This window comes from Armigeres subalbatus, chromosome 1, assembly GCF_024139115.2.
Source record: "Armigeres subalbatus isolate Guangzhou_Male chromosome 1, GZ_Asu_2, whole genome shotgun sequence".
NCBI lineage: Eukaryota > Metazoa > Arthropoda > Insecta > Diptera > Culicidae > Armigeres > Armigeres subalbatus.
This window is the reverse complement of record NC_085139.1, coordinates 208,897,288-208,917,411: the sequence shown is the minus strand read 5'-3', so window position 1 is coordinate 208,917,411 and position 20,124 is coordinate 208,897,288. Positions and strand designations below refer to the sequence as shown.

Here is a 20,124-nt window from a genome sequence, read left to right as displayed (position 1 = left end):
TGCGGCACGAAAACGGCTTTCCGGATAAACTGATACGGTTGATCGAGACGACTATGGATCGGGTGATGTGCATATTTCGAGTTTCAGGGGCATTCTCGAGCCAGAGGGTTGCGGCAAGGTGATGGTCTTTCGTGACTGCTATTCAACATCGCTTTGGAACGAGTAATACAAAGGGCAGGGTTAACACGTGTGGTACGATTTTCACGAAGTCCGAAAAGCTATTTGGTTTCGATGATGATTCCTATTTTCACCATGTCGAAATACAGTGATTTCACGCACACGTCCTTCTTCATCAGATGGCAGCAGCGCGGCTTTGTCAAGGCGAATAGCAAGATGTGGAGAGACGACTGTAGATCTTCGTACTTGCTGCTTTGTGATTGAAAGGAACGTAATTGTACAGGGAACCAATGGATGTGGCATGGGTTGCGACACCAAAAAATATGTGATGCAAGTGACACCGGATACAAGATTTTCGCTGAGCGCCTTGGAAGAAGTCGAAGCATCAACTAGTGGGTTTGGCCAACGATCTTGATGGAGCAGTTCTACCGCCTAGTAGTTCTAAGTCGTCGAATCCCGAGCAGAAGCGACGACCTCGATAACAACAGTTGGTATGAACTTGGTATACACAAAAGGTAAAATACCAAAAATTAATATACTTTACGCATGATACGCTTAGGTCTGAAGTATTTTGCTTTTGGTATTATTTTTAGATATTTTACCTCTTATGCACACCAAGCTCATAAGGAACCAGTATCAGAGATAGGTATCATTGAGGTATTTTCTTCTACTCTGGATTTGACGGCATGGCCGGATATTAAAATGGCAAGCGAGAAACTGAAAGTGAAATATAAATAATTGATCTCTGATGGACTTCATCCTTCTCCAGATACCCAGGATGCAAAAAATATACCAGGCAGAGAGATCAAATAAACTTTGCTCAGCATCGTCTGATTATGACGAACCAGTTAGTGAATTATCGCATTGTTTCTGTATCGCTAATCTAATATGAGCGTTATAAGGCTTGAGATGTAGGAGATTTTAATCGCATTCTAAGTGCTAAGCATGCTCATAAACTGATGATTTGTTGCCTGCTGTAATCCGAGTGCAGCGATTATCCTCTTCGCGAAATTGCCGGTTTAGGATCGGTTATCATTTGCCACGTTTCTTTAGCTTGTTGGTCTGATTAAATTGATCGCGATACAGTTCCACCGTGTTACTCTTTTGTATCGCTCTATCAGCTGATGTCTGTATTTACCATCAAAATACATGCCCCTCAGAAAATCAGGGTATCGTGTTGACGATGGAAGGGAAAAAATATATAGGTAAATTATATTTGGTTGATTACCGAGGTTTACTTAGTTGCCGCTTTGGTTCAAATCTCAACCAGACTCATATTACTAAATTAAATTGACTTAAACTATACTATAATTTTGAATTTAAAAAAAAAACACAGCCCGTCGAACTTTGGCTCGCCAAAAATTGAACAACATTTTTATTTAATGATTTTGTTTTGATTTTCTAAGTATTCCAATTTTATTAACAAAAATTGGACTTTTGACGTAGGACTTACGTCTTTCTTTACTATACTGGGTGTCATTTAGATTTTTGGAAATCAAGAGCGTTACGCTGGAAGGGAAGATTTTTAACGTTACTAGCGCCTTTATCTTTCGATGGATTTTTAAGATTTATATATCAATCGATTCGGACACTCTCCAGCAATTTGCCAATTTCATTGAAACTTAAGATTTTTTACGATAAGCTATTGAAAATTTCAATTCTAGTCAAGGCCAATGAAAATTTCATATATAATCAATCTCGTGCATTCCTAACACGGACATCAAAATGCATTGCCACGTGCCTTCGGATCCACCGCAAGATTTTCTTTGTGTATAAAAGATGCTGTGCCTCCCGTGTGCGAGTCATTTCAGTTTGTGACAGCAGCGCGTACTGAACTGCTTTTTTTTTATTTTGTCGTTCGTTTGCTGTGTTTACGTACACAGCATGCAGTCGCCAGTGGGAGAGCTGCCGGTGGGTCTGCGAGTATGCATGAAAGAAGTAGTCGCATTTTTTTTGTCGTTCTATGTTCGATGATAGTCGGTTGCGATCGATGCAATCGCCCATCGCATCGCTCGGAGCTCATGGCTAAAGGCCGATGATGGCTGAGGCTGCGATGGCAGCGGTGGTGGATGAAGAAGAATAAAACTAGCCCAGAGAGATTTGGTTTGTTCATCCAGGGAAAAGTCATAGGTTTCCAGAGCACCGACATCTAATTTTTTCACTATGCATTTCGACAGGTTTGCCTGTTCGTTCTTTTTTGGGGGATAAATTTGTCCCCCAGTGTCAAATTACCCCAATACTGATTTATTTTGCAATAGTATGTGCGCGAATTTTGATTGTTTGCGTTTTTACAGGAGAATATGATGCAAAAACGCCCATACCACTCAATAATGCAACATGATACAATCATGAGAAAATAGAGAAAAAATTTAACGAACTATAAATTAAAAGTATTTTACACTCGATTCCATGCTTTAAACATAAGAATGTTCAACTTATTTTACTCTATAATTCAGAATGCTTTTTGCACAAGGTACTGTCTATGCCTTTGTTCGTTTTATATCATTTTACTCTCGGAATTGTTTATGTTGCATTCGCAGTGCACTCGTATTGGTAACTCAGAAAAGATGTAACAAAGATGGCGTAGCTTGTAGTCCCCGTGTTGGTTTCATAATCCACATCATCCCAGGATGGGAACGAGTCATGACATAAGACTGACCATATGTTAAGTTGTGGTTGGTACTAAACCACACGTAAATTCAAACAGGATTATACTTTAACAGTTCTGATTCTCCGGCAAAAAAATCAACTACAATGATGAAAATTGATTAAGAATAATTACTTTCATTCATTCGCCGAAGACATTGGCATTTAAATGATGCATAATCAGCAATGGTGCCGTATCCATTTGAGAAAAAAAAAATCGCCGTATTTACATGTAAATGTTTTAAAAAACTTCGCAAAAAAAAATTCCAGTGGAATTTTTACTGGGAGTTTGAAGCCACAACATTAAATAATTTTTTTTGACGTATTAGCAGAAGCTCCTCTATTTTAGTGAGGTTACTTTTTTAATTTTTTTTAATCTATGATTTCGAGATTTTTTATTATTTTATAAGTTCATCCCGTAGTAGGTGTTGATTGCGCTACGTCAGAGCCCACTGAACTCCACATGCCCCTTTGCAATCGAAACTGAACCGCGACTGTAGTCGCACCCATACCTATCGAGAGGACTGTCCATGAGACGAACGAAAACGTAGAGCATAGAGGTTGACAGCTAGAGGCGTGATGAGGAGCGTCGAACAGTAGATACCGATAGCTCATTATTATAGAAGACATTGCCAATTGTTAATAGGAAAGCAGATGAATTCGTGAAATAATCCCTACAATATTTATTTTGTATTTACCAGTGCTAAGTAGAAGCTAGTCAGGTGAAAATTGTGAAATTTATATGCTAAGCTGTATTATGCTAACTATTCCCATAACCGTGATTACAGATATTGCTGATGATTTCCCTCTAGCCCAAACTGAATTATAAACACTATCTGGTTATTTATAAGTGGTGAGATTAGCTTACCCATAGTTTTCTTTGTCTCACTCATAACTAAAATATTATATATTTATAGTCTAGTTAAAGAATTGAATTTGATTAATCCCTATCTCCACGAGCCGACGGGTTTTATGTATTTAAATATAGGTGAGCAAATTTGAATGAAATCCATTGAGCAAGTAAATTTAAACAAATTGGGTTTATCTAAATTACAGACGTCAGTTGATCCAAAAAGAGTATTCAAACAGAAAACCTAGTTGAGTGGTAGCGTACACTACAGTAAGTCTAGATTACAGATAACAGTAAAATTGATACTAAAGCTCATTTGTATCTACAGGAATTTTGTAATTCTACAATAAATTAACAAAATCATCCAAACCCTACCGCCCAACATCTTACAAAATTCTGTAAGAAGGATCAGAATGTCCAGGAAATCGCCATCAATATTGTCTGGAGCTGGCTCTGGCTTGATAGCGGACAGTCATCCGCCAGCAGTAGGCGCCAATGGTAGCGCTCCTGAGGATCAAGGAACTCCACATCACAACAACGCTGTGGTCACCGATTTATCCAACCTGTCCATCGTGAACAACGCGAAACGCGGAACGAAGAGTGCAGTAGAACCGGTGGCGTGTGCAAAGGGCAACGCAGCTGTGGTAACGGGAGTGCGTTCCCTCCCCCCTCAGGTAAATGCTGACGTAGCCAATGTTGGAAATTCCCTAGCCAGGGGAACAAAGCCCAAGCTTAAATCTGGTGCCGGAGCAAGTGTCACTGTCGCGAAGAAATCCGTTCAGCCATTAAATACTGGTAAACAAACGGTTTTGAACGGCGCGTGAAAACCCACCGATCCGCGTACGGGTAACTCGGTTTAGTTACTGTGAATTGTGTAACGAACGTGATACCAGCAGAATGGTGCAGTGCGATGGTTGCGATCTGTGGTATCATTTCTCGTGCGTAGAAGTGTCAAGTGGCATAGCGAATTGTAGTTGAGTTGTCCATCATGCGGTCCATGTATCATCCCAGATGTCATTGACGAGGAGCCACCAAACCCAACAGGAAATTTTCCAGTAGATCCACCCCCCCCCCCACCGTGCGAGCTCGCTGAAGTCGATGGGAAAAGCAGATAGTAATCGCAGTAACCAACGAAAACTCTCGCGGCGGTTGCAAATGTTGGAAGAACAAAAACGGCTGGAGCAGAAGTATCTGGAAGAAAAGTATAGAATCTTGGACGAAGAGGACGGTGACGAAGAGACTATAGAAGACGAACTAGGATCTATGGAGATGTCCAAAGTAAGAGAGTGGCTGCAAAATACAAACCAATGCGGAGATTATGATTCGGGACTTGTCGAAGAAGAAGGGAATGAACCAGTTCAACCTAAGAATTATGAGGCCATGTACAGTAGGCTTGCAGGAAGACGCTCTACGCTACATGATTTCAATCCGCATCAACGATCAACGCCACGAGAAAGGTTTTCAGAGATTAATCAAGTGAGGACTTCCGGATTGCAGAGAACTTCAATGTCGGCCGCCGCTACTGGAAGTATGCTCCACCGACCATCTGTTGCGGAGATCACATTCGGTCGACCAGGTTTAAACACAGTTCCTGAGAGGCGACGCATGACTGGTGCAGCAGTGCAGTTTCGTAACCCACTTGATAATTCTTCTTTTCATCAAGCACTTCCTACCGCCGGAGTGCAAGTCCCGGATGCGGGTGTTCGTCAGGCAGCGCCGATTCCCGCGTGTCAGCAGATGGAGTTGAACAGTTATCAGCCTTGTCGAAGTTATCAGCCCGCTGGGAATCAATTACGTTCTGAAGTGGAGCCCCGTTACAATTCTCAATCGGAGTCAGTTGGCGGCAAGACAAGCTGTGTCCAAAGAACTGCCGGATTTTTACGGAGATCCCGAAGACTGGCCGTTGTTCATTTCCATGTATAACTCATCTACGCAGATGTGTGGATTTTCTCATGAAGAGAACATGCTGCGTTTACGAAAATGTCTTAGAGGAAAGGCCCTGGAGGCCGTACGGTGCAGACTACTCCACCCATCGAACGTGGCTAGTGTGATTTCTACTCTTAGAATGTTATACGGCAGGCCAGAGGCAATAGTGCAGGCGTCCATCAGGAAGATAAGGTCGCTGCCATCGCCACAGGTAGAGAAATTGGAAACAGTGGTTAATTTTGCACTGACGGTTGAGAATTTGGTAGCAACGATTGAAGCATGCGGAGTTGAAGATTTTGTGTATAACGCGTCATTAAAAATTGAATTGGTGGATCGTCTACCTCCTGGATTAAAGCTGGATTGGGCGAAGCATTCACGAAACAACCAAGCGCCCAACTTACTGGATTTTAGCGGTTGGCTTTATTCGATTGCTGAGGATGCCAGTGCAGTCATGCAGACTACAGCAAACGTTTCGAGAAGCCGCGGAGCTAGACACGATGGTTTCCTTAATATCCATTCTGATGCAGAGCTAGAACGATCTCGACCAGAGAAGGTGCAAGCTAATCGAGGACCATTAGCAACACCAAAAGTAGAATGCATTACATGCAAAGGTAGCTGCGGCACAGTGGCTAAGTGCAAAAGGTTTGCTGAGTTAAGTCTAGATGCTAAATGGTCTTGCGTACGGGAGGCAAAGTTATGCCGTAAGTGTCTACGAAAGCACAACGGCTCCTGTAGACAGCAGAAAGCTTGCGGGATTCAAGGATGCACATTTTTCCATCACCCGTTACTACACAATGAAAAGAAAAATGAATCTGTGATCGGTAGCTGCAACATCCACCAGACTCGAACCAGTGAAGTGCTGTTTAGGATTATTCCCGTTTTGCTTCACGGCCCATTGAAAGCGGTTCATACGTATGCCTTCATTGATGACGGATCGGAGCTAACCCTCATGGAGGACAGCCTGGCTAGTGAACTTGGAGTAGTTGGTCCGCAAACACCATTGTGCCTAAAGTGGACGGGAGGCACCAAGAGGATAGAAAACACATCGCAAAGAGTCGAGGTAGAAATATCAGCCACCGGAGATTCGTCCAAGTTACACAGGATGTCAAACGTGCACACGATTCAGGAGCTACAAATAAGACCCCAAACCTTAATATACTCGGAATTGATGCAACGGTTCCACCATCTTAGCGGACTCCCGGTAGAATCCTACTGCAACGCCTGCCCTAGAATCCTAATAGGTCTTGAACATGCGTCGCTTGGCCATGCTTTGAAAAGTCGAGAAGGAAAACCTTATGAACCTATCGCTGTCAAAACGCGTTTAGGTTGGGTAATCTATGGGAGCTGCTCGCAAATACCGCGACAACTAAATTACGTGAACGTCCACACAATTGCGGTATGCGAGTGTCACCAAGAAACAGATGAGAATCTGCACACAGCAATGAAAAACTACTTCGCTTTAGACAGTCTCGGGGTAGCCAAACCAGGTTTGGTTTTACGGTCAACTGAGGACCAACGCGCGATGGAAATGCTCGAGCAGCTAACCATCCCCAAAAATGGACGATACGAATCCACACTGCTCTGGAAGTATGATGGCGTTCGTCTTCCCAACAGCAAAGGAATGGCTTATAAAAGATGGCAGTGTTTAGATCGTCGTATGAAGAAGAACAAGGCGTTTGCGGAAACTGTGATGTCGAAGATGAGCGAATATGTGGAAAAGGGATACGTTCAGAAATCCCCAGAAGAGCCAAAACGTCGATGTTCGGAATGGTATTTACCTGTATTTCCTGTTGTCAACCTCAACAAACCGGGAAAGATACGTCTAGTTTGGGACGCAGCCGCCGTTGCGTATGGTGTTTCTCTAAACTCTCTATTACTTAAGGGCCCTGACCTCTTGGCATCATTACTTGCAGTTCTCGTTCAATTTCGAGAGTTCCGAATTGCCATTTGCGGAGATATCCGGGAAATGTATTTACAAGTCCTATTAAGACAAGATGTCCGACTGTGCTTCTTTTGGAAAGACGATGACAGTATCGCGGAGCCTAACGTGTTTCAGATGAACGTGTTGCCATTTGGAGTGTCGTGCGCTCCTAGTATTGCGCAGTATGTCAAAAATACCAATGCACGGCGTTTTGAGAAAGAATATCCTTCTGCGGTTCGAGCAATTATCGATCATCACTATGTCGATGACATGCTTTCAAGCGTAGAATCTGAACAACAAGCCATAGATCTTGCACGGGATGTAAAAAGATTCATGCTGAAGCCGGATTCGAGATGAGAAATTGGATATCGAATTGCCCTGCCGTACTAGAAGCACTACAGGAACGTTCCACGCCAGAGAAGGACCTCAACATGACAGAAGGAGTGCAAACAGAAAAGTTTTGGGAATGTGGTGGAATACGTCCACTGACTGTTTCACTTTCAAAGTTTCTCCACGTTATGATCCTGAGCTACTCTCGGGACAGCGAAAACCAACGAAGCGGGAAGTTCTCAGAGTTCTGATGATGATTTTTGACCCGTTAGGATTGATTGGCCATTTCTTGATGTTTCTCAAGGTGGTATTACAAGAGATTTGGAGAACATCCGTCGGATGGGACGACCCCATTGAAGAGAAACAATTCCGGATGTGGATGCAATGGCTCAAAGTACTGCCTGATGTAGCGGTGGTAGAAGTCCCGCGGTGCTATCGGAAGGTTACGTCGGTTGAAAACTCAAACGAAGTGCAAATGTTTGCTGCTGTAGTTTATCTGCGGTTTAAGGAGGGTCTTGCAATCGAAACAACGCTGGTAGGATCGAAGACTCGTGTATCAAATTCCAATCAAATTCCTGTCTATCCCAGCTACAAGCCAGCGTCATCGGAGTCAGATTTGCAAATAGCATAGCGCAGTCCCTGTCAATAAAGATTACCCGGCGTTTTTTCTGGACCGATTCAAGCGATGTCATTAGCTGGCTGGAATCTGACCATAGAAGATATAGCAAATTCGTCGCCTTCCGAGTGAGTGAAATCCTTGAAGCTTCAGACGTCAGTGAATGGCGATGGATTCAAACGAAGAATAATGTCGCAAATGAGGGTACAAAGTGGAACCGGGTGCCAGATATGAAAAGAACAAGTCGATGGTTCAACCGGCCGGGCTTCTCGAGCTACATCTCGACAGCTCTACCACCGAAGAATTACGTCCACATTTACTCGTCCACATCAAGTCAATCATGGAGTCAATCATCGATTACCAAATAGTGTCTAAATGGATTTTACTGCTTCGTCGTACTGCATACGTGTTCCGGTTCATTAAGAATATAAGGACGGAAAAGGATAGTTGGATCGTTGACGATGTGTGAATTTAATACGGCTGAAAATTACGTGTACCGGATCGCGCAAAGAAGTTCCTACTCCGACGAAGTGGCAGTGCTGTGAAACGTGCAAGAAAACAAAAACTCCGCAGTAACGATACCCAGAAGCAGTCCTATCTATCATCTAGGTCCATTCCACGATGAAAACGGTGTACTTCGTGTTTGTACATCCGGATGCAGTGAATCCAATTATACTCCCATGGAATCATTCCATCACTCATCTTATTATATCTCATTATCATACCAAGTACCATCATCAAAACCACAGCACAGTTGTTAATGAGTTGCGACAACGATACAGTATTTCTCGTCTAAAGACAACCTACAATAAAGCTCGCCAATTATGTCAACAATGCAAGAACGATCGGGCACGTCCGCAACCACCAGCTATGGGCGACCTTCCTTTACCTCGCTTGGCTGCATATGCTCGTCCGTTTACTTATATGGGGGTGGACTACTTTGGACCCATCGCGATCACCCTTGGACGCCGTCTCGAAAAACGTTGGGTACTTCTTGCCACCTGCTTAACCACTCGCGCCATCCACTTGCAAATCGTTCACACTATGACTACTGATTCATGTATAATGGCACTAAGAAACGTCATGGCTAGAAGGGGTGTACCAGCTGTCATATACAGCGACAGAGGTACGAACTTTCAGGGAGCAATCAAAGAGCTAAATGTTGCTATTTCAAACCTGGATCATGAGCGGATGGAAGCAGAGTTCACTTCTTCTCATACTTCTTGGAGCTTCATTCCTCCTACTTTCCCTCACATAGGAGGGGCGTGGGAGCGGTAAAGAAAAACCTTTCAAAGCTAAAATCGAACCGAAGGTTATCCAATGAAGTTCTCGAAAACCTGCTTGCGGAGATCGAGAACATTGTAAACTCTCGCCCGCTAACCTGTATTCTTGTTGACGACGATCAGTCACCTGTATTAACTCTTAACCATTTTCTACTGGGATCAAGTAATGGAATGAGATCCGGGGTTCCGTTTGACGATAACTCGAAGGTGCTTAAGAACTGCTGGAAGCTATCACAAACTTTAGCTAACTAATTCGGGAAACAGTGGCTCCGAGATTACCTTCCATCCATCACTCGTAGGACCAAATGGTTTATGAAAACGAAGCCCATAGCTGTCAATGACATTGTGATCGTCGTTGACCCAAATTCTCCGCGAAACACCTGGCCCAAAGGTCGTGTAATTGGGATTATGCAGGGGTCGGATGGACAGGTAAGGAGTGCCACAGTGCAAACAGCCAGCGGAATCTACGAGCGGCCTACTGTGAAGCTCGCTGTGCTCGACGTAACCGTTAATAAGAATGCAGCTTCCCAATGTTGCATTGCGAGGGGAGTGTTGTTTGCGCTACGTCAGAGCCCGTTGAACGCCACATGCCCCTTTGCAATCGAAACTGAATCACGACTGTAGTTGCACCCATACCTATCGAAAGAACTGTTCATGAGACGATCGAAAATGTAGACGTAGAGCAAAGAGATTGACAGCTAGGGCCGTGATGAGGAGAGTCGAACAGCAGATACCGATAGCTCATTATTATAGAATACATTGCCAATCGAAATAGGAAAGCAGATGAATTCGTAAAATAATCCCTTCAATATTTATTTTGTATTTGCCAGTGCTAAGTAGAAGCTAGTTAGGTGAAAATTGTGAAATTGATGTGCTATGCTGTATTATGCTAACTATTCCTATAACCGTGATTACAGATATTGCTGATGATTTCCCTCTATCCCAATCTGAGTTATAAACACTATCTGGTTATTTATAAGTGGTGAGGTTAGCTTACCCATAGTTTTTTTGTCTCACTCATAACTAAAATATTATATATTTATAGTCTAGTTAAAGAATTGAATTTGATTAATCCCTATCTCCACGAGCCGACGGGTTTTATGTATTTAAATATAGGTGAGCAAATTTGAATGAAATCCATTGAGCAAGTAAATTTAAACAAATTGGGTTTATCTAAATTACAGACGTCAGTTGATCCAAAAAGAGTATTCAAACAGAAAACCTAGTTGAGTGGTAGCGTACACTACAGTAAGTCTAGATTACAGATAACAGTAAAATTGATACTAAAGCTCATTTGTATCTACAGGAATTTTGTAATTCTACAATAAATTAACAAAATCATCCAAACCCTACCGCCCAAACCCTACCTTCTTACAAAATTCTGTAAGAAGGATCAGAATGTTGCGAGGGGGAGTGTTGATTGCGCTACGTCAGAGCCCACTGAACTCCACATGCCCCTTTGCAATCGAAACCAAACCCTACCGCCCAACAGTAGGGTTACTGCTCCTTGACTTGTTTCTTATTTTGATTTTTTCAGCAGTAAGCGCGCATGTTAGCAATATAAAGCAACGAAATTGGTGCTGTATTTCTTTGTTTGGCGATAAGATGAATATATGTTCAATGAGATGGAAAACGGGACAGTTCCCATAAAATAGCATATTTTGCCCAAGTCTGAAAATTTTAATAATAGATTTTTTAAACTTTAAATACTATCATCAATAAGAAATCTATGAATGCCCTACATTTGCTAGAGTAGATAAGAGCCGAGTAGTTAGAAACAAAGCAATTATGATTATGTATTTAATAATTAGTTTTATTTCCAGAAGTTTTGAAAATAAATAAATTGCTAATAATTCTACACAGCATGGAAGTTGTCGTTTCCAATATCAATGCCTATAATCAAACTCCATAGATTCAAAAGTTAGAAGTTAAATGTAAATACGTTACGTTTATACAAGTCCTACGTCTACTCGCGGTTATTTTAAAAACATTACCCTTGCTCGTTTTTTGTTAAAGATCTTGACTGCATATTTTTTCAATTTGGACATCAAGGCTAACAAACTTGAGTATGTGACAGCAAGTTTTGACGCTCAGAATATTCCGTATAGTTTTTAAGAAGAGAAACAAACAGAGAGCGGCAAGCTGTTAGCTGCCGGTGTGTGGTGAAGCTAATATCACTACAAGGAATGGAGCGACCATCTGCAACAACAATCCGGTGAGTCAGTTCCAGTTATATGCATGTGGCTTGTGGTTGCAATTAAATTGAAAGATAATTCCAACCAAATTGAATTCACTTCATTTGGTTGAAGAAAGTTGGGTGACTTTTTTCGATTTGTTCAAGTCATTGTAGCAATTGGTGGGAAACTTTTCCCGTCGATTTCTTTGTCGCGAAGGCCAATACAACGCGACGGAAAGGATCTGATTCGTTCGATTGTGTGTTCGCCTCGGTTCGGTTTCGAAAAGAAACGAGTAGCTCGCGCCGGGAAGGAGACCCGTTTCGATTTGCTACCGTTTCCGTACGTACTCCGTGTTTGTGTGCTCGCCGACAATGCCGCCTAACGAAGAGAAAATCCTCGCGGAGAAGGTGGTCCAGCGGCAATCTTTGATCGCTATGCGTAAAGCGGTTGAGAAATTCATCGTCGATTTCGATCCAGTGCGTGATAGGTGCCAAGCACAAGTGAGAATCGACTCTCTAGACAAAGTGAATGCTGCGTTTGCGAAGGTTTAGAACACCATCGAGCGACTAGATAGTGAAGATCTGGAGACACACCTTGCCGAAAGAGTAGATTTCGAGCATCGATACTGCACAGTAGAGTGATTCAAATTTTGACTTTTTTGCTCCCCGATGCTTAAACGATTACCTTTGCCATTTTAATAATGCTCCTAAATTTTCAGCAATTTTGGATGTAATTTGACTGTGCACACGTCATTTGAAGTTTGTATGGAAATTACTGTGACAACTGACCCTTATGTAGAAGACCGTTCCGTGAGGTGACCCATGAACTATTTAAATATAATCAACACATTGCCTACACAGAATACTTCTCAAGCTGAAAGGCAGTTGTTGTTGCGAAGCGATTTCTCGTTTGGAAGCAAAGTTATGAAGAAAACAAGAATGCTCATTATTGATATTGATGTTATTCTTTTACGTGTTAAATTGAATTTCCCACGATTCAGTATTTCCCTAATAACTTTTCTTGTGATCATCAAATCGTTTCGCAACAAAAACGGCCTGTTTCCTTGTAAAATTTCTTATATTGCCGATGAGCTCATATGTTTTTAGAGCTTAAAGGGAAGCGTTGGGGAACAGTTTTCCATGAAAGTTACTGTTTTCATAGCAATTTTCATTCAAACTTCAAACCACGCGTGCTCACTCAATTTACTTCCAAATTAGCTAAAAATTTAGGTGGGTCAATAAAAAGGCAAATGCAATCGTTTAAGCATGGGGGAGCAAAAAAGTCAAAATTTGAATCACTCTACTGCACAGCGAAAGGATTCCTGCTTTCGAAACTCCCCACCGAAGGTAATCAAGCGCAACTGAACGCTTCGTTTGCCGCTCCACCAAACAACTTTCACCTCCGCTTACCGCAGATCGACCTCCCACGTTTCAATGGCGATTTCTCACGTTGGTTGTCGTTCCGTGATACATTTTCGTCCATGGTTCACGCCAATGCGGACATACCAACGGTCGTTAAACTGCAATACCTTTTACGGTCTCTAGAAGGGAACGCAAAGAAGCCCTACGAGTCAGTCGATATCGAAGCCGACAATTACGCTTGTACTTGGGACGCACGACATACTCTTGGTTGGACCAGTCGTTCAGGAGGATTTCCTCTCCATCGTGCTGCGTTTCCGCATTCGCTGCGTCGCTATTGTCGCCGACGTGGAGAAAATGTATCGGCAGATGCTCCACTCTCCGGAAGAACGAAAATTCCTGCTGATTCGCTTCCGGACCAACTCTAATGACCGTATTTCCACCTACGAGCTGCAGACGGTGACTTACGGCACCGCGTCTGCTCCGTACCTTGCAACGAGGACTCTGCAGCAGATTGCACGCGACAATGGGCACCAGTTTCCCGCTGCAGTGGATCCAGCCATTTACGATTTCTACGTTGATGATTTCCTTTCGGGAACTGATGACGTAGAAGCTGCAATTAAAGTGAGGCAACAAGTAACATCGATGCTGAAGACTGCAGGCTTCTCAATTAAGAAATGGGTATCGAATGTTCCGGAAGTTCCTTCGGAAGATTTAGCCGTTTCGACTCGGGGGCTCGTGTGCGAGCCGAGAACCGACGCATTACGGTTCAACGTCTAGCTACCCCCGCCGGCCATAGTTCTGACAAAGCGAAAAGTGATGTCTTACATCGCGCAAATCTTCGACCCACTTGGTCTCGTGGGTCCTACAATTGTGGTAGCCAAACTCTCCATGCAGCGTTTATGGGCACTTAAGCAGAATGGAGAGGCCTGCGAGTGGGATACAGCACTCCCAACCAAGATACAGGAGCAGTGGAAGGCGTTTCACAGCACTCTACAATTACCGAGCGAAGTTCGTGTCCCACGATGTGTTTCGCTTCCAAACGCCATCAATCTCCAACTCCACTTCTTCGTCGACGCCTCTCAAGGAGCTTACGGATCCTGTTGCTACGTACGAGCAGAAACCAGTGGCGGAGTATATGTTCAGCTACTGACGGCAAAATCAAAGGTCGCGCCGTTAAGCAGTCGACATTCCATTGCCCGGCTGGAACTCCGTGCTGCACGACTATCAACGCAGCTGTACGAGAAGGTGATCTTCGCCTTAAAGATTTCACCACCTGCTTATTTCTGTACGGACTCCAATTCCGTTCTTCATTGGCTACGATCTCCACCAAGCCGTTGGAAGGCTTTCGTAGCGAACCGAGTGTCACAAATCCAGCACTCGACCGAACCCAGCTGACGATATTTCACGTGGACTCAACCCTGTCGGCATGCTACAATACAAGCGCTGGTGAAACGGCCGAATCTGGTTGTCACTAGATCCAGATCACTGGCCAAATACCATTCCCGCTGAAGAAGTAGCAGATACTACCGCCGAAGAACGCAATGTGTCACACGTTGCATTGAGCGTCATTCAGAACGATTTCCACGACAATCTGTTCGCACGCTACTCCAGTTTCTCCAAGCTTCGTCGCGTTATTGCATTCTGTTTACGATACCTGCAATCCTTGCGAGCACGCGCAGTACTACGCCGAACCGACGCAGACAGCTACCACCAACTCAGCATTTGCAACGATACCGTTTCTCCAGTCTCCACCGAAGAATTGCAACGTGCTGAACTTCATCTGTGTCGGCTATCTCAACAACAGTCGTTTCCTGCAGAGATCTCAGTGGTGAATCAGTCATCAAATCATCCGCCATGAAGTGGCTGAAGCCATACATCGACGAAGATCGCATTATTCGCGTCGGTGGCCGGTTGCTGAACGCCACACTCTTCGATTACGTCAAGCATCCTATCGTACTCTCTGCCAAACACCCGCTGTCGACTCTGCTGGCTAGTTTCTTTCACTTGAAGCTACTGCACACAGGGCCGCAACTCATGCTAGCCACATTGCGCCGGAAGTTTTGGATTCTTGGCGGCAGAAATTTGTCCAATTCCGTTTTCCACCATTGTCACACTTGCTTTCGTAGCAAGCCCACACTAGGCCAGCAGAGCACAGCAGATCTTCCGGCATCGCGAGTCTCACCAACTCGTCCATTCTCCGTCTGTGGAGTCGACTACTGTGGACCATTTCTGCTGAAGGCAACCGTCCGCAATCGGTCTACAACCAAGGCCTACGTGGCAATTTTCGTTTGCTTCGTCACGAGAGCCGTCCACATCGAGCTTGTTTGCGACCTCACTACAGCTGCTTTCCTGGCAACCCTCCGTCGTGTGGTTGCTCGAAGAGGAAGAATTGCCGAGCTGCACTCGGACAATGCGTCAACTTTCAAGGGTGTGTCACACGCACTAAACCGTATCTACCAGATGCTGAAGGTAGACAGCAACGATCGGGATCTGATCTTCAATTGGTGTGCGAAGAACGAGTTTCGGTGGAAGTTTATTCCACCACGTGCACCGCACTTTGGCGGCCTTTGGGAGGCTGCAGTCACGGCAGCGAAGAAGCACCTCCTGAAAATAGTAGGCAACACAAACATTGCCTATGAACAGATGTTGACTCTACTGGCACAGGTCGAAATGTGCCTCAATTCCCGTCCGCTGACTCCGATGTCAAGTGAACCGTCCGGTCTAGAGGTCCTAGCTCCAGGACATTTTCACGTCGAAGCCAACCTTCAAGCGGTACCTGATGCTGATTTTCGTGGGATTCCTGATAATTATCTGGAAGCTTACGATGTGGTCCAGAAGCATCTCCAGAACATCTGGGCCCGCTGGTACCCGGAGTACCTTCAACAAACGTCCTCCAACTGATCGATCAACCTTGCCCGCTGTGCACCTCGCCTTCTTGTTCCCGTCGGATCGTTGTCGAGAACCATTTTCACCGGATTACTGTCCGACATTCTGGCTACGTACCCGGTCCAAGGCAGTCTTCCGATTTTCGCGGTGTGAACGATGGATGGTTCTCCCAACAGCTGATGCAACTCGTGGTTCATTCGCCTCCTCCACGTACCGTCCGCCATCTGCACCCTACCATAGATGGTACGCATCACTTTCCTTTCGAAAACTCCCAGTGCGCGCTGGTCCTCCACGAGCATCGTCCAGGTCTCGTGCCCGTAGAGAACTACCAGTCTAATAAGCGTTTTGTAGATAGTCAGTTTGGTACGGCGGCGAAGTCTATTCAATCGGAGCGTTTTGCGGAGTCCAAAGTACGATTTTCTGTCATGATGCGTCTCTGAATTTCTTTGCTGGTATCGTTATCGGCGGTCAAGTACACAAATTCTTCAACCACCTCGATTTCGTCACTACCGATAGAAACACCTGGTGGGTGACTTACATTGACCTCTCTTGAGCCTCTTCCTATCATGTACTTCGTCTTCGACGTGTTGATGACTAGTCCAATCCGTTTAGCTTCGCTTTTCAGTCTGATGTAGGCTTCCTTCATCCTCTCAAAGTTACGTGCCATGATATTAATGTCGTCGGCGAAGCCAAATAACTGGACGGACTTCGTGAAAATCGTACCACTCGTGTCAATCCCTGCCCTTCGTATTACTCCCTACAAAGCGTAGTATTAGTACCGTCGTCGGGTCAAATGGGGGTGAGAATGGGTCACTGTTTCAACTACTTAGAAACCTTGTAGAATATATTGAATGTATCTGAGGGCAAGAAGAGACCTTAGAGGGCAATAAGAGACCTTTTGAACGATTTTGCACTACGACCTCCAGGCTGCCGGTGAGAGCGATGACCCGTTTTCACCCCCAGACCCATTGTCACCCCCGATGGCGGTAGTATAATGACTGTGTAAGTGAAAAGCGTTGAAAGGTGCCCCATTTGTTAAAGGCCAATTTCACAAAATAATATAAATTAACTCATAATTATGAACTTTTTTTTTTATAGTTTTCGGTTGATTCATTAAGAGTTCCAAAGCACACAATCCAACTCTCAATAAATCAACGAAAACTATAAATAAAGTTCAATTATTTATAGTATATTATTTTGTGGAATTGATCTTCAACATATGAACTACCTTTGTTGCAATTCTGAGCTAAATCGTGCATACCGAACCAATTTCTAGAACGAAAGAGCTACGGAGGTGAATTTTCCTATGTGGTTGGGCTTCAAATCAAATGCGCCAGCTTATTCCACAAGCGATTAAGCTGGAAATATTGATTTTCTCATCCAATTCCTGGGGAGAGCCCCGTAGAACTCGACAACTTTACATATCCTGAGTCAGGCTAAGGGACATCCCAGAGACACTCATAAGCTTTCTAATAATTCTAAACAAATACCATTCGACCGTGTTTGGTGCCGCTTTCTTATTAAGTAATGTTTCAGAAGAGTTCCATATAAAAATAAAGTTTCCATTGAAAAATCGATGGCGCTATCTTTACCGAATCGATAAAGAGTGTAAAAAATGTAAACATTCATGGTGTAGCAAAAACAGGCTTGCGGTACCGGTTACTACCTGAGATGTTACTACGCGAGTCGCTACTAGGAGGAACCGTTCGTTTCGTGTGCCATCTGCACCCGCCGCAAGGGAACTGTGACCCTTGTGGCAATATCATCAAGATATGTGATCGCATCATAAAGCTGATAAAGCTTGAAATCAAAATTGGTGCTTATAGCAGGCATCAAAAGTATATAAAAGCCACTGCCAGTGGGATGTTAACAGCTGAACAGGCATTTCTCCCAATGCACTGTCGCTAATTGATTTCAATTTTCGGGAAAGTAAAGGGATTTTGTGTCGATTGCACGTTTGATCGGATCAGGCCGAGCCAAGCCATACTCATAGGAGGAAATGATTTCGCTGAAGAGCCTGTGCCTGCTGGCCTTGGTGCTTGGGAATTGTTGGGCCTACCAGGTCAAACCGGAAAACTACAACAAGTTGGTGAAACAGCAGAAAAAGTTCAATGGTAAGTATGATGTGATGTTTGCGCTTTATAACAAAACGTACAGTCAGTGCATTTACTCGATTAGAACGATTTGAGAAGGAATTCTTAACCGAGCATTTGAAGTACACGGAGAGTGGTGTCAAGTCGGACCGGCTCGAGGAAATGTTCGAACACCTTCGCCAGAAGCCGGAGATGTTCCGACAGGAGTTGGATAACCACCCGATTCCCTACCAGACTACGGAGTGTACGGCTTGCCGAGCACTGGTTACCACCTATTTGGCATACCGTCGAGTCTTGAACTGGGATCGAGACCGTATCGCTGCTCAAGCTGCATCCACGTGTGATACTTTGGGAATCCTGCTTCCGGAAAATTGTGTCAAGGTCATTGACAAAAACATCGACATCATGCTATACATCGTCGATAACCGACCCAGTTTGACGGCTCAAACCATCTGTGGAGTGATTTTCCAAATGGGGGCATGCGTGCTGGAAGATCGCGAATTCTTGGATTGGACTATTGATGTAGCTGCAGGTGGCACTCCCATTACGTCTTCCAAAGCTGGAGCAAATCGTGGAGCCAACGATTTGAAGATTATTCATTTGACTGATTTGCACTACGATCCACACTACCGTACAGGTTACAACGCAGTCTGTGGTGAACCGTGTTGCTGTCGCGTAGGGCAAGGCATTCCCGCAAATCCGGAAGATGGAGCAGGAGAATGGGGTGACTATCGCGATTGTGATTCACCATGGAAGGCAGTAGAAAACGCGGTTCGTGAAGCTGGACGAAGTCACCCGGATGCCGCGTACGTTTACCATACTGGAGATATCGTTGATCATGGATCATGGGAGACGACAATTGATGGAAACATTCAATCAATTACTCTCACCAATAATCTGCTGAAATCCGTCTTCGGAACCAAACCGGTGTATAACGTACTTGGAAACCACGAGATCACACCGACAAATGTGTTTGCCCCAAGCCACATCGGCATTCCTGAATTCTCTCCAAGCTGGGTCTACGAACTGGTTGCTGACCAATGGTCAAGCTGGCTTCCAGCAGCCACGAGGCAGACTATCCTGCAAGGAGGGTACTATACTGTGTTGGTGCGCACCGGTTTCCGTATTATAGCTCTGAACAATAACGATGCCTACACTTTCAACTGGTGGATCCTTTACGATCCGGCATACCTCCGCGGTCAGCTGCAATGGCTGCACGATACTCTGCTGGAAGCGGAAAGAGCCGGCGAGAAGGTTCACATCTTAGCTCACATTCCAATCGGAGGTGGAACCAGCTTTATTACATGGGCACGGCAGTACCGTCGTATTTTGGACCGCTTCTGGAACACCGTCCAGGCACACTTCCACGGTCATACACACGCTGACGAGTTCAACATATTCTACTCCGCAGCTAACCCATAACATGCCATCAATGTGGCATTCAATGGAGGGGGTACAGTTCCGTACAGTAATTTCAATCCCAACTACGTCGTTTACTATGTCAATCCACAAACTTATGTAAGTATTCGGTAATAACCCTGAATCTGAAAATTCACACCCAGTCATTAATTGAAACTTACAGGAAGTCACCGATTTCGAATCGTACTACTTCAACCTGACCGAAGCGAACCAGCACCCGACTAGGAACCCCCTGTGGACACCACTCTACTCCTTCGCAAGCGATTTCAGTATTTCCAATGTGTCTCCCGCATCGCTTGATGGCTTGGCACGTCGCTTCGGAACGAGTTCATCGGAACTGCACCGCTACTGGCAGCTGAAGGTGAAGCGCGGCGATCCGTTCCTTCAGCAAGGCTGCGATGGCGACTGCTTGCTAAATCATCTCTGCGAAATCGTCACCAATGAGGCCAACGATGATCGAAAGTGCAACGAACTGGTGGCTACATTCCGCAATACGTAA

At 44.5% G+C, this 20,124-nt stretch overlaps 4 protein-coding genes and 2 long non-coding RNA genes across 7 annotated transcripts; all 6 read left to right on the top strand.

Annotated features, from left to right (window-relative positions):
- The first annotated feature begins 3,204 nt into the window (after positions 1-3,204).
- Positions 3,205-4,373, top strand: LOC134210326 (uncharacterized). 2 transcript variants are annotated; one of them, XR_009978821.1, is made up of 5 exons: positions 3,205-3,485; positions 3,552-3,616; positions 3,681-3,751; positions 3,820-3,883; positions 3,942-4,373. It is a non-coding gene; the product is annotated as an uncharacterized LOC134210326 (long non-coding RNA). The 2 variants fall into 2 exon arrangements; XR_009978820.1 differs by having other exon boundaries at positions 3,205-3,616.
- Positions 4,374-5,678: 1,305 nt separating this feature from the next.
- LOC134206950 (uncharacterized) lies at positions 5,679-7,817 on the top strand. The gene has a single exon (XM_062682693.1). The coding sequence runs from the start codon at positions 5,679-5,681 to the stop codon at positions 7,815-7,817; it is 2,139 nt and encodes a 712-aa protein (XP_062538677.1).
- A 2,895-nt stretch (positions 7,818-10,712) lies between these two features.
- LOC134210320 (uncharacterized) lies at positions 10,713-11,047 on the top strand. The gene is made up of 3 exons (XR_009978819.1): positions 10,713-10,805; positions 10,874-10,937; positions 10,996-11,047. It is a non-coding gene; the product is annotated as an uncharacterized LOC134210320 (long non-coding RNA).
- Positions 11,048-14,043: 2,996 nt separating this feature from the next.
- Positions 14,044-14,622, top strand: LOC134206949 (uncharacterized). The gene has a single exon (XM_062682692.1). The coding sequence runs from the start codon at positions 14,044-14,046 to the stop codon at positions 14,620-14,622; it is 579 nt and encodes a 192-aa protein (XP_062538676.1).
- Positions 14,623-15,081: 459 nt separating this feature from the next.
- On the top strand, positions 15,082-16,128 carry LOC134206948 (uncharacterized). Its single transcript, XM_062682691.1, has one exon. It carries the CDS (start codon positions 15,082-15,084, stop codon positions 16,126-16,128), a length of 1,047 nt encoding a protein of 348 aa, XP_062538675.1.
- Positions 16,129-18,112: 1,984 nt separating this feature from the next.
- On the top strand, positions 18,113-20,124 carry LOC134206947 (sphingomyelin phosphodiesterase-like). Its single transcript, XM_062682690.1, is given in 3 exon segments — positions 18,113-18,227; positions 18,292-19,724; positions 19,789-20,124. Coding segments are annotated over 3 exon segments (1,884 nt in total).